This window comes from Emydura macquarii, unplaced genomic scaffold (genome assembly GCF_026122565.2).
Source record: "Emydura macquarii macquarii isolate MOO-44397 ecotype Brisbane River unplaced genomic scaffold, CSIRO-AGI_Emac_v2 contig_1230, whole genome shotgun sequence".
In the NCBI taxonomy this organism is placed as follows: Eukaryota; Metazoa; Chordata; order Testudines; family Chelidae; genus Emydura; species Emydura macquarii.
In genome coordinates, this window is record NW_027131367.1 from 1219182 (window position 1) to 1233482 (window position 14301).

Genomic DNA, 14301 nt, shown 5'->3' on the forward strand with positions numbered 1-14301 from the left:
ACAGCCCAGACTCCCAAGTCGGGGCCGTCTCGCATAGGACCCGGGCTGGAAACCTGACTTGGGAGGCTCAAGCACTGCTGAGCTGGGCTGCAGAGGAGATAGTGGCCAAAACGCGAGAGGTGCTGACTCCATGTCCAGAGCCAGGTATTTTGCAGCAGGAAGCGACTCTCCCAAAAGCAGCGTGTCAAGGGGGAGGGATTCAGGGCTTCTCCTGCTTGTAGAGCCCAATAGTTCGGAAGGAACCTAGGCCCTAAGAAGGAAGCCAGGCCCTCACTCACGCTGCTGAGGGCTCAGGAGACAGCAGAACAACCACGTCTCTTCAAAGGCAATTGTTTTGCAGGGGAAGAGGGGGATGCGTCGAATAACCCTGATGCCCTCCCTGTAACAGGCCAGGACCTACTGAAGCAGCTTGTAGATTCACCACCTGCATCCACCAATCCCTGCTTGGAACACAGGCCACAGTGTCTCCACAGAAGGAGACTCTCCAGCCACCCCCACTGGGGCCACGAGCCAGGGAAGACTAAGAGGAGATGCTGCATGTGAATCCCAGGGGCCAAAGATGGGAGGCAATGAGACTCTCTCTGCACTAGCCCTGGGCTCCGCAGAGTGCGAGCTGGGCACTCAGGATCTTACAAAGAAACCGTTTCCACATTTAATTAAGTAGGGCAGGCATGACCCTGCCACGGTGCCAGCGAGAATCTCTGGCTTTTCTCCTTCAATCAATACAACCCTTCCCAAAGTCCCTTCATTCCACAAAACCGACATGAAATGACAACTCAGCACCCTGGGTTTCATGGGATTTCACACAGGCAGCAGAGCTGGGCCAGAACCGATGCTTGGGAGCGACTCAGTCTCCCAGGGCCAGGGGAGCAGCACAGCAAAGGGCCTTCCACAGGCAGCTCCCCAGCCAGGGCTTTGACCCCTTGCCCTCGGCTTCCCTGCTGTCTAGGCTCCATAGCATTTCTCCCTGGGAAAAGCCAAGACCCGGCAGGTGAGATGTCAAGGTAGAAGCCCCGGAAGCAACTGTGAGAAAGCGCTGAGAGCCTCTTTCTGACGGCACCATGGGGCAAGTGTGCACGCGGCCCTTCCAGGCAGCTTCCAGAGCTCCACGGAGCCTCAGCAACACCCCTGCCCCTGCGGCTCAATATTAGGACTGACCCCAACACCCAATGGGGAGGAGATGGGAAGGGGCTCTGGGGAGTGGGCACCACCCAGACACCAGCCTCCCCCAGGCCCGTCTTCCGCTCTCCTGCGCAGCACGGGCTGGGTCCCCAGGGGGTCAGCACTACAAGAAACCCTACAGCAGAGAGACGGAGTCTGGTGCCCAGTTCTACCGAAAGACCCTAGGGCCCTTGATGGGCTGCTAGTGACGAGGCCAGCCAGCAAATGGCAGCTGGGGCTGGACTATGGAAGGTGTCACTCCTCGGCTGGGCAGTGACCGAAGCGAGAGTCACATTGCAAACCCACCACTGTAACTAGCAGCCTCTGAAGCGTGCATGGGCTGGGCAGTCTGCACTCTCCCCTTCCTGGGGATGGTCTGCCTGGGGAGAAGGTAGAACTGTGCAAACCAAGGACTTCAGGGATGTCAGTCAGGCACCTTTCCTCCCCCACCTCGTCATTTGTCTAGTAGTATCCTCCTCTCCGCTCCTCCGCACAATCTCCCTACAGCGGCAACAGAGCTTGTGTGTCTGCAGCTCCTAACCCTGCAACAGCCTCCCCATGCCTGTCGCCTGCTGGCTCTTCCTCACCATCCCACACCCCAGCTGAAAGCCTGGCTCCTCTCCCACTCTCTCCCTGCGCTGTTCATCACCATCGAACGCTTGAGCGGAGCTGGAATCATGGAGTTTGTCTGAAAGTGGTGACACAGGAAAACATGTCAAAGAAAAGCCCAGGAAAAAAGTTCACGAAAATAAACACCTGACTCAGAGGTTTCCTGGGGAGTTTCTGGACTGATTCTTTTTCAGACTTGAAGGCAGATAATTCCATTGATTTTGGGCAAGATGCCATGCACCTTGTGACCATCATGGACACCAGCGCCAAGGGAGGTAAAAGGCCACTGAACCAGAATGGTGGCATTTTACAGCCACTCCACACGCTTTACTCTGGGGGTGAAGGATGACGTGAGTGCAGGGTACGGGAGAAGTGGGCCTAGCCGCCAATTTTCAGAAATGTTGAGTCTCAACTTGGCGCTGCCTCTGCATGCTCAGCCTCTCTGAAAATCAGGTTCTGGGTGTCTCAACTTGGGGTCCCAGAAAAGAAAGTGCCCAAAATCAGGGGCAATTTTGGAAATTTTAGGCCTGAGTGTTTTCACATGAGCCTCAATTATCCACCTTTGGGGCTGAAAAGCCAGAGCAGAAACAGGGCTGCCAAGACAGCAGGAGTGTGAGAGAGGCCCGCACATCCCTGATGGCTGGGGAGAGCGAGTGCTGCTGGGGGCTGGGGGGAGGGGATGCAGTGTGTGTGAGATGATGCCAGGCACAGGCCTTGCCCAGGCAGGAAAGCCAGTCGGAACAGAAGACGGGGTGACGGGGGCTGCGTGGAAAGACGAGGCAGGAGGTGCGCTGACAGGCGACACTAAATCCTCATTATAAGGCTTTTTAAATGCACAGCCAGGATATTAGCTTTTAAAGAGCTTCTAGGACTCCAGGGCAAACTTTAAAAATCATAATATTTATAGAAACCTTCCTTCCACTCGCCCCCCCCACTCTTTATTTCTCCTGCAATTACTGCTAATTTGAAGACATTTCGCTTTGGCATCACAGCCTGTTGTGGTGTCAATTACTGAGCCGCCTGCTGGTAGCTGCCTCTGCAGAATTTCCCTGCAGCGCTGCCAACTGTGACCACAACGCCAGCCGCATGAGGAAACCCAACCCCTACGCGTCCCCCACAGCGGAGCCCGAGAAACTCCTGCCGTGCCCAAGGTGGGGAACGACACTCAGGCCGTTACCTCATTGCCCTTGGGAGCCGAGCCCTTGCTGGGCCCTCCTTCTGCACTGGGCTGGGCAAATCATTCCTCCTTCGCATGAGCCCATGTCTCCCCAGCCCCTCTGTGCTAGGTGTCACTGGGAGGAGAGCGATCCTGGAGCAGGGAGGAAGAACTGGGGGCTAGGAGAACCACAGCCCTGGAGCTGCACACCGGGCTCTGAAACTCTGCCTGGGGCCTATGCCCACTGCAGCCCTGCCCTGGATGCACCAGATCTCATCCCAAATCAAGGCCCCTCCCCACAGCTAGCCCAGAGCTTCCACTTCAGAAACCCCTTCTCCAAATGCACATGCCCCTCCTCTGACAGCCCCACTCAGGAACCTCCTGGGCCTTGTCCCAGTGTCAGGCATTGGGCCCCCAGCACCAGCTGAGACAGAAGCTGACTGCTGGGAACCCCTGCATCCTGCACAGAATTTATCTCCCGACAGGAAGGGGCTCCTGGGTCCTGCCACGCTCCTGCCCAGCCCAGGAAAGGGACTGCACAAAGACTCCAGATGACGAAGCAGCTTCAGATAAAAAATCTGCTTCCCTGAGAAACCCTAACTTCACATTAGCCCTCTCCCCCCTGCATGCCTTTCCTCCACCTCTTCCCTTCATCCTGCTCTAGTCCCTCGGTGACTCTGGGAGCCTGCCGCAGGCTGGGAGTGTGGAATCCCCTATCTACAGGCTGTGTTTCCAATGGGAGTGAGCCCACGTTGGCCTGCCCCACTGAGGGTCTGTGCTAAGGTGGGCATGGGTTTCATTTCTTTCTAGGGCTTTGAAAGCACAAAAGTTGCTGGAAAACTCCACAAATGTTTGTCAGCGGCGCACCCTGCGTGCCAATGCAGAGTGGAACTAGGCATCACCCATGAGCCCCAGAGCCGCGGGCAGCTTTCAGAGTGCTAGAGCAAGGCACTGGGGAGAGCCCCCGAGTTGGCCTGCCCTATGGAAATGGGCAGGTTTAGCTGCTGTATTTTGCCGGGGGAGAGAGGCACAACCACAGGTCAGAGTTAGTGTCAAGACCTCATGTCCATGGCACTGTTACACTAATGGGTTACTCCGTTTACACCCCAGCACAGCCTTGCTCAGCACCTTGGCTACCAGCAAAGGGCATTTTGTGGTTTTATTGATTTACTTTCAGACATATAAAAACACACTCTACTGGCATATGTCTGGGCACAGGGCCACAGCTGTCGACACAATCCTTCCACCCCTTTTATCAGAGTCACTCCCCAAAACAGACCAGGCCAGGGGACCCTCCCTGGGAACCCCTGCTCACTTACACCAGTGCTGCCAGCTCAGCGGGCTCCCGTAGGACAGACACCCAAGGAGAGAGGCACTTGCTAAGGGCATGTCTTTGCTGTAATCAGGAGGGGTGACTGCAGCACGCACGGCCATACAGTAGCACGAGATCAAAGCTACCTCTAGTAACAACCGCAGCGACGCCATGGCTGGCCCTGCCTGCCCCTTGAGCCTGGCATGTACTCCATCAGCCCCTGTGCCGCTGCGGTTTACTGCTGCTGTTACTTGAACCAACCCCTCCAACCTCCCCTGGACACAGACTGGGAGCCAGTGCTGCTGATGGGGCAGAGAGGAGACCCGTTGGCAAACCCGGCTGGAGACGTGATCTGTCACACTGCGCACCATTCTAGGATGATCTGAAGGCCAGTGCACAGCATTATCGTAATGCCACCTCTGCATGTAAAGGTCTGGGGGCTTTGGTGAAGCTCTGAAGCTGAGAGAAAAGGCTGTAATCTCTTCACTGAGTGCATGTGATAAAACATGCCTTGGCCATTGCTGCTGCCTCAGCATCCAGGAGCAGTGGAGACCCAGCAGGCCTTGGGCTGTGTCCCATACAACCAATGGCAGGTAGACATTCTCCTGCCTTCAGGCCGCTGAGAGAACCTTCCCTGCATCACCTCAGTCTTGTCTGGATTGAAGCCAGCTAACCCTCAGCCCCACACCACTGCCCCAACCAGATCAGGAGAGATGGAGACATGCAGTGAGCTGGGTTTCCTCCACATATGAAGACACACTTAATTAACCCACTTTTAGAGACCCCATCCACACTTTGGGCTGGAGCCCACGGCACTGTGTAAGATTCTCTGGGGCCAATGAGTAGTGGCCCTGTGCTCTGAGCTCTCTTAGAAAGAAAGGAATGGTGCCACTCATGAGCAACTCCATCTACTCCTGCAATGGCCCCACCTTCACAACTCTCACCACCAGCATTGAGGGCAGCTGGAAGATCTAAGACAATCACCCTGGATGCTGGTTCTCCAGCCATGCCCTGGAGGAGATCATGAGGACTGCATTCAGCCAGTCTGGATTATGTGGTGAGACCAGATCCAAAAGAAGGGGGCACAAAGACCTAGCTAGGATCAGGTGAAAATGGCATTCCTGGCCACTGATGCCACTTGTGATGTCTGGCATTGCCAGGATTCCAGAGGCACCCCCAACTGCAAACTGTTTAGACAAAGGTGGGGTAAACAGGGTGGGAACCACCCCGTCAAATCCTCCCCCAGCCCACTAGCATCACCTCCCTGTTCTCCAGCCTGGGGTCAAACAGCTTGAGCTCAGCCAGGGACCGCCTGCGGCTTGGCACAAAACCCCAAAGATGCCTCTCCATACAGGGCTGCTGATACACAGAGCTGGGTACCTTTCACAGATGGCTCACAACACTGGGCAATTTCCCCAGTGGCCTCACATACATTTGGCAAAACAGAACTGAGCAGATGAGCAATTGCTTCAAACCTTCCCTTCTGCTCCCCCCAGAGGAACAAATGGAATTGTCACCCCAGGACTGCATCTGCCCCAGACAGGAGCCCAGACCATGGCCCAGTATTAGCAGCAGAACATCAGCCAACAGGAGCAGCAATCACTGCACCAGACCCAACGGACAGAGACGAGGACTTCTGAGGATTCCAGATGGCCCCAGCATTACCATTGCCATAACCTTCTCCAGATGCTTTCCCGTGTCAACAGACTCCGAGGCAGAGCGAAAGTTGCTGAGACTGCTAGGAGAGGGCTTCTTGAGCAGCATTATCTGGAGCAGGTTCTGCTCAGTTGCACAAGTGCTGCCCTGCTGCAGTCAAGGAGACCATTTGTATAGATTGTCCCATCTCCCCCTGGCTGTGCCATGTGTTACAGTCTCTCTCTGCAGTTGTTTTTGTCTCCTCTGTTATGTTCTTTAAATCATTTCTTTGCATTTTCCCTCCACTCACTCCCTAAGTAGCACCTGAGCCCAACACCACTAGAGTCTGCATGGCATGTCTTAGACCACTATGGGCACGCCGACCCTCTGAGCGGAGGGGTGACAGCTGTGCTAGCCCTGCTGGAGCTAGTGTGCTAAGACCAGCATGCAGCTATGGCAGCGCGCGCTGCGGGAGAGGAGCTGCCCTGAGTACAGAGCTGTCCAAGAGCCTAGATGTCAGGGTGTCTAGCTGTCCTGCTACTACACTGACAGGCTGTTTTCTGCGAGCTACCACAAGTGGCTCCTTGAGCTGGGACTCCCCCTCAGCTCGCAGGGCAGACACACCCTTAAAAGAATTTGCCCCGTGCTACTTACAATGGCTTGAATCATCCTGGAGAAAAGGTGCTATGGCTTGCTGCATCCCAGAGAGATCAGGATGGGCACGAAGGTGAGAGCACCTGGAGCATGGTGCCACATGGTGGAGCAATGGCACCACCACTCAGCAATGAAATGGGACCCTGGCCATGCTAGGCACTCAGAGAACTAAACGCCCCTTGGAGAGACCTCGGGCCGGGATGTGTAATGTGGGGTATGGGGGTGGGAAATAGCACTAACCATAGCCATATACCACGTGAAATAGCAGGAGGCTAAGGCCCAGGGAGCCAAGAACCCCCTGCCCTCAGCTCCCTGACAGCCCTTTCTCATGGAAATCTGAGAGGCAGACCGAAAGAGGGAGAAGCCAGTGTAAAAAACCACCTGGCACCCAGTAAACTTCCAGAGGCCCCAGCCCCAGGTAAGTGCATGGCACTCAGGGAGAAGGAGACTCCCAGCCCACAAGAACGCTGTCTGCTGCTTTTGCCTCAAACCCTTTGCTTCTTCATCTTGGTAATTCCTTCTCTGCTGAACCTGGCCAACCCCCCCCCAGCTTTCACCTCTGGAGGTTTGGTCTCAGAAGCTCCCCTGTGAAGGCGCTTCCATGTCAGTTCAGCTGCCCTTCCAACACACGCTCCCAGTGTCCAGCGTGATGTTCTGGGAACGTGCCCCCTTTTTTGCTCTATTGAGCAAGCTACATTTAAGTTTCTTGTCCAAGGCCCTGAGAACAAGCCCAGTCCTCATCCACAGTCCAGCTGTTTGCTGGACCGCTCCCTGAATATCACTAGTTCGTAACCGGGAAGCCTCTTTTCTGATTTTCAGCAGGACTTGCTGCCAGTCAAGAAGTGTTTGAAAGAAGTGTGGGAAACTCAGACGTGGTGGTACAGAGAAACTAACGGGAGAGAAATTTCCCAGCTGTAGGCCAAAGGAGCAAGAGATTCAAGCAGCAGCAGTTGCCACTTTCTCCAGGACACTCGCACCTGGGATCACGGTCTCTAGGATTGCACCTCCGGGCATTTCACCTACGTCACAGAGCAAACCAAACAACAAAGCCCAGCTCTTTTCTGGCAACTTCTGAGCAGCCAGAGTTGCTCCTGCTGCTGCTAATTGTCCTCCAACTCCTGTTCCAGTGAGTGCTGTGAGGGGCGATTGGATGGCTCAGGTGCAGAAAGACATCCCCATGGCAGGAATGTGCTTCTGAGCAGCACCTCCTGCTAACCTGGCCTGTTACCTGGTGACCTGCACAGCGAGCTCCGTAGAGGCAGAGCCCCCAGGGCAGTGCTCTAGAAAGTGCCCAGTGAGCGGGGGCTCTGAGGGGGCACATGCAGGAAGAGGCAGAACTTTGGGTCAGGATTTGTCCAGACAGCTGTGCTCGCAGCGAGTGGGGAGGGGTCTTCATGCCTTTCGCTATTCGAATTCAAACCAGGAAGCCCTGCCTAACTCCCAGGCTTGAGTTGCCCTTTCTGGGAGGGGGAAAGACAGCTCCCATCTCCTTGACTCTGGAGGCCTGTCTCCAGCAGGCAGACACCTGATCTCCCCTGGCTGTATGGAAGCCAGGAAGCAGAGATCCCTGCTGCGGGAGGAAAGAGCCCCTTGGCAGGCAGCAGAGCTCCAGAACGGTGTGAAACAAACCAACCCCAAGCTCCCAGTAAAGAAAGGGGAAAAGCCTACATTTGGTACCTACCCAGAAATACATCATCATGTCGGCAGCGGGGATGTGCGGGAGCTCTCACAGCACCAGAGAGAGGAGCAATCGGGCGAGCTGGCCTAGCAGCAATGGGAGGGTGTGGGGTTCCCCTTATGCTCCCCGTGCAGCTGGCTGAGGTGCCCCGCACTGCGCTCCCTCGCAGACTCTCCCAGGATTTCTCTGTTCAGTTCTATTTTGCTGGGCTTTGTGCCGGTGGGTGGTTTGGCAGCAGTGCCCTCTCGGCGCAGGTCCCTCGCCGGCACAGATTGGTCACTCGCCACAGGCCGCCATGCACTTCAGAGCTGGCCATCAGTGTCCATCGCGCGGGTCGGAGAGAGGATTCCAACTTGGGCAGGGGGAAGGAGAGAGCCCCCAGCTCCCAAGCCCAGGTCGTGGAGCCAGGAACGGTGGGGGCCAGGGGAGCTGACGCGATATTAAAAATGGGAGGGAGGGACCAAAAATAAATCCTCTTTGGCGTCCTTAGGAGAAAAAGGAAGAGATAAAAAGCGAGAGAGGCTGGACCTGTTCCTCCTGCAGAGGTAGAGTACAGCTGGCTGGAAGTGGAGGGGCTGCTGGACTCGGGCTTGGAGCGCGAGTCCAATCAGAGACGAGGATCCCAGCTAAAGGACCGGGGGCAAGTTGACAGGTTTGTTGTAGTGGGCTGGATGGGCTGCCGGGGAAGGGAGGGGGCCGTGTGGCAGGGAGAGCGAGCGAGCGTGCATGGGAGGCAGCTGGGAGCGTAGGCTCCCGCTCTGACACTCTGTGGAACGGATGTCCTGCCTCAGCATTTTTCAAGCTACCCTGTCAATAAGGGAATCGACTGCTCTCACAATTAACCTGCGAGGTGCCAGCCGCTCTTACTGCGCCTGCTCCCTGTGGGAGGGATTTTTCCTTTCCTTTTCCTCTGCTGTTCCTGGTGCTGGAGGCCCGGTCAGGTGCAGCCAGCATCCATGGCTGACACCAGCGCTGACACACTGGGGTAAGCCCAGTTCCTCGTGGGGCTCAGCTGGGATGGGGCTGGCCTGGTGGCATTCCTGTTTATAGGACAGGGCCCTGGCCATGGGGTGAGCACACTGCCCGCACCCCCAGGCCCAGGGGAGAGGTCCTTCAGGAACCCCTTCACTCATTCTCATGGCTCTGGACTCGGTCACTTCCGCACAACCCCCTTCCTCAGAGGCAGCTTCTGGAGGAAAGTTCTTCTTGTTACCACGGTCTGCATTACGGTAGTGCCCGAAGGCCCTGCTGCACTGGGCGCTGCACAGCCACCCAGCGAGCCAGGCCTTTCCCGAGGCGCTTACAACCCAAAGAGCCCAGACAGGCCTGGGCTGGGAGAAAGGAGGTCAAAGCAGCGGCAGCCTTGGCAGAGCTGGACCATGGAGGTTGGGGGCACCTGCGATAAGCGGGACTAAGGAAGAGAAGGGGCAGCCTTGCGCAATGCTTTACTCTGTACTCACAGCGCTACCATCAGCAGCGCCACTTTCCAGCGGGGTGAGCCGAGGCGCTGAGCTCAAAGGGCTGCCCAAGGCCACACAGAGGCAGAGCTGGGAACCCAGGCAAAGCATTCACCTGCCCCGGGCGCGTGCTACAGGCAGCCCGGCCAGCTCCACCGCTGGGACTCGGTCACTGCACGCGTCACAAGGCAGCACATTCCAGCAAACCCTGCACCCCTTCAGCCTCCACTGGCTGATCCCGTGCACACCTGCCTGGCCCAGGAGCCATGCCAACGCTCTTGGGAGACTCTTGAAGCCCTGCGGGTCTCTGTCTAAATGCTCGGGTGCGTGTCCCTGCTCCCTTCCCTCTGGGTCAGGCTGAGTAGATAGGGAAAGGCTTCAATCAAGGAGGAGACTATGGAGTCCAATGTGTGCCTTACCCCAGGAGGCATGGCCCACGTCTGACTAGCAGGGGGAGTCAGAGCCCACTTCTGATCTCACAGCAGCTCCATGCGGGCTGTCCCAGTGACTCCTGCTCACAGCACCGGGCAATGGTTAGAGTGCAGCAGTGACTGGTGAGGCTGTGTGCAGTGCAGTGGCAAAGGGCTGGGATGGCTCAGGATTGCAAACAAATGAATCAGGGAAGCCCATCAGTTCTCCTTCAGGATGGGCCGTGGAGGGACAGGACAGCTGGGCGCCCCCAGCTGCACTGGGGTCCTGATAAGGTCTGCTGTGTGTTAGCGCTTCCTTTCGCACGGGGCCCTCCTGGGACAGGCCAGGGAGGGGCAGAATCACTACATTTAGCTCGGCTGCCAAGGGGCTATTACAATAAAATCATCAGCCCATCTGCTGCTCTGCCCTCCCCCCACCCCTGCAACTCCCCCTCCGAACCAGAGATGGGGCCTGTAACCCCAGGAACGCCTTGCTGCTCCATTGAGAAGCTCCGGGGAGTTCCCACCTGCCTGCCTGAGCCCTGTTGCTTCCCTGGCAAGTTCCCTGTCTCTCAGGAGGAGGGCGGCCGTGGGGACGAATCCCGGTTCTGGATCACACCTGCAGTTCCTTGCAAACATCTGTCCCACACAGGAGAAGCGGAAGGAGCAGAATCCTCTGGATCACAGAAACTCTCCCTGCACAGAGCAGGCACTCGAGCAGTCTCGAACCGAGGCTCAGGGTGCAGCAGCTCTGCAGGCAGAGCAGCACCTCTGTCAGACACTAAATCTCCCGCCTTCCAGGGGAACAGCTGGGCCATGGAGAAAGCGGACCACTGAGCCACACCAGGAGCAAGGACTAACTAAGAGCAAAGGAAGGCGAAGGCATGCGAGGGCCGGAGGATAGTTCCCTGGGGCCCAGCTGGCGGTGCCATCCCCAGCACATAATCACATTCAAAGTGGAGCTGGTGTGAGCATCTCTCCTCCAGCACAGCACAGCACGAACAGAAACCAACTCGCTTCATAATTCAGCGCCAGGAGAGGCAGACCAAGGAAGAGAGCCACCACGGCACAGGGGAAGAGGCTTTCACTCAGTCCTGCCTTGGTGTCCAAAGCCTCCCACCCTTCATCCCAGAGCCTTGCAAACAGAGCCCCATCCTCACCCTGGGGAGCGCGACCCAACTGCTGCTGTTGCTGCACGCGCGCGCACACACGCCCCCCCCCCCAAGAGGGCGTGGAGGAGGGTCTGGTGGTGAAGGACCTGGGGTAGGTCAAGGGGAAACAGGGTTCAAGGTCCAACTCTGCCACAGCCTCACCATGGGCCCCTGGGTAAGTCACCCCCCATCTCTAAGATGGGGCCAGTAACCCTTCCTGCCCCGGGACACAGGGATAGAGCCCTCAGTGTCTGTGAGAAGCCCAGATCCACAGTGAGAGGGGCCGCAGGACAGGCCAGAACTAGAGCCTTTAGCCCCTTAACAAGACTCCCCAGTCGAGGAAGGGGAGAGCCTGTGGCGGAGAGGGAGATTGGGTGCTGTCCTGCTGGAGAGAAGCGGCTATGACAGATATAGTTTATCTGGCAAGGGTGAGCCAGGACATGTGTCAACCCTTCACCGAGGGTAGGGAGCTCCCCAGGCCAGGCACGGTTTGACTGTGTGTTTTATCGTGGAGCCTGGGGAATCTCCTCTTCTCCAAGCTATTCCACGGCCAGCATTACTACCAAGATTTTGCCTGCCTATACTTCCCCTTCCTCCTGGCCTGTTGTGAGCCATGGGCAGCTGCCAACCCCCAGAACTGGCTGCCTCTCAGAGCAGAAGGGATCCCTGGGTAGGACTCTACATCACTTTGGGACCCTCTGGCTAAAAGGTGATGGATAAACACAGATCACTGTAAGACATGGATTACAAAACCACCACTCGTTCCTGTTTGACTGTGTTTATCTCGCTGTTCCCAACTCGCTTGGTGCCTTGTGGCCCTCTGTTAGAGGCAGGGCATTACCAGGCCCTGGAAATGACGACAATCTCCCCAACCCAGCATCCTGACCTCAATACAGGAAGAAACAGGCCAGATGCTTTGTGCTGGGAACCTATCACATCGCAGCAGATATGGGCTAGACCTGCACTTGGATGCAAACCTCCAAGAAACATCAGTGCTACAGGATGAGGTTTGGTCATTTAAGAGGTGATGCTCTTCACGTGTCAGCCAGTCCTGGATCTGCATCTGAGAACAGCCCCAGAGGGACACTGAGCTGCAAAAGATGGTATCGCTGGTTGAGACAGAGCAGGCTGGTGCTACCTATTTTACAAAGGAGACCCACTGGTGCATGCCTCACTTTGTACAAGCCATCACATGATGCCTGTGCAAAGAGAGAGTGGGCACTCAGCTACACCAGTGACGGGGCTGCAAAGAAGCCTGTACAGACAGACAGGAATTGGGCATAGGCATATGCAAATGTCCGGGTAGGCATTTAAACACTTGATTTGCATGCACAACTTTTTTTTAAAAGCCTTTTTTGTGCTAAAGAAGGACTCTAAAAATCTGGACCCAAAAATCTCATGGGAATTTTTGCTCAAGTCATGGACCCTAATGTTCCAAGCAAAGACCCTGCCCTCCCTCAATTCCCTCTGCTGCATTTGTTGCTGCAGAAATAGCTGCTCCATTCCTCTCCAGAGATGGTGAGATTTGAGGGATGAGGAGAGTGATTGCTGAGAATATTGTTTGCACTGTTCAGGATCCTTTGACACAGTGCCCTTTATGCCAATGTAGGGGATTAGTGTTACTTAGAGACACAGGTAAGTTTGGCTAAGAATCCACCCCGCATAGGAAACGGGAGAAGGCGGGACAATCACGCACAAGGCAGGTGTGTATCCATCAGACTACGAGGCCTTTTAGAAATGAACTTCTGCAAAATGTCCAGTCCTGACTGGCTGTGCTAGAGCTCAGTCATCACATCGGGTCTGCGCAGGTTTAGGAACTGTCCCTGCAGGGCAGACTGGGGACTGATTGCTTAGGGGGCTGGAAACGGGAGTGGGAGCCAGGTGACTGCCCCAGGTCAGGATGCCAAACGCTGGTCTCCTCTGATGCATGTGACACCATCTGGGGTGAGAACACACCTCCTACGGGGCAGGCATCTACATCACCCAAGTGCCACTGCCGCGTGTCAGCACAAAGAAGGCTGTGAGGGAGGCACAGGCCTGAGAGGGCTGAAGGGCCCGAGCGCCTCTCGCCTCCGACAGGTGTGAGTGCTCTGCCTGTTTGGGGAGCATAGACGGCACTTGCCCTCTTTGTGGCAGCCAGTCCAGATGTTAATGAGCTAGGGCCTTGACCCTGCCTGTCAGCACTACTAAGCCCTGCTTTACTAGAAATCATGCCAGTGAGCAGGGCCAGGGTCTGCTCTCTTTCCCTCACTTGTTTCTTCAGGCACATGCCTGGGACAGAGCTGTCAGCCCGCGGGCAGGGGACAGTGATTGCTGCCTGCTCCGAGCTGTGTGGTGAGTCCCAGCCCCAGCGCACAGCGACAAATGACACTGTCTGACGTGGGCACACACCGACAAGCCTGCTCCCCCACTAATTTATACCGGGTGGGACCCAGACACACACACGCCAGCTGCCGGCTCAAACACTAACCTCATGTCACGTAACCAGAGTCACTCCAGCTCTGGCAGCCAAACAGACCTACCACCCCACAGCCACCCTTCGCACTCTGACCCGCCCGGAGCAGTGTGTCCACACACAGAGCCGACTCCTCAGCTGTCTCTAGCAGGCACATTGCACGATGGCGGGTTAGGCTAAGCCTAGTTGTGAGCATGCTCAGTAACGGCAGCTGGAGAGGCAGCCACTGGTTGTAATGATCCAAGCTCCCAGGCCTCAGGGTCACCTCCCCAAAACATCCGGCCACTCCAGCTGGGCCCTGTCTCTTCACCTTCAGACTAAGAACGTGTGGCAGCATCTCTCCCTGCTCTGGGCCTGCTCTCACTGACCAGCCCCTCTGTCCTCCCCTCCCTGAGCTCTTCCCAGCTTTGGGCACATTGATCATTTCTCGCCCTGCCCTGCCCTGCCCTGGCTTCTGTGGCTCCATCCTCTCCTCCTGCCTTGGCGGTTAGGGTCCAGATTCGTGGTCAGCAGGCACCGCTTGCGTGGCCCTCTCGGGGAGCTTCCCCAGGGCTCAGCCCCTCGCCCTTCTCTCTCCAACACCCTTCTCCACGAGCACAGCTTCCATTACCAGCTGCATGGTT

At 56.5% G+C, this 14301-nt stretch overlaps 1 protein-coding gene across 8 annotated transcripts in view; it reads right to left on the minus strand.

Moving 5' to 3' along the window:
• Positions 1–14301, minus strand: part of RBFOX3 (RNA binding fox-1 homolog 3) — a 293920-nt gene that overhangs the window by 68141 nt on the left and 211478 nt on the right. For 4 of the 8 annotated variants that reach the window (XM_067547196.1, XM_067547195.1, XM_067547192.1 and 1 more), the window contains one exon: positions 8209–8690. The exons of the other annotated variants lie outside the window; for them this stretch is intronic. In XM_067547196.1, the coding sequence (XP_067403297.1) occupies positions 8209–8226 (18 nt within the window). In that variant the 5' untranslated portion in view covers positions 8227–8690. The remainder of the gene's footprint in view (positions 1–8208; positions 8691–14301) is intronic. 8 annotated transcript variants of the gene reach the window in all.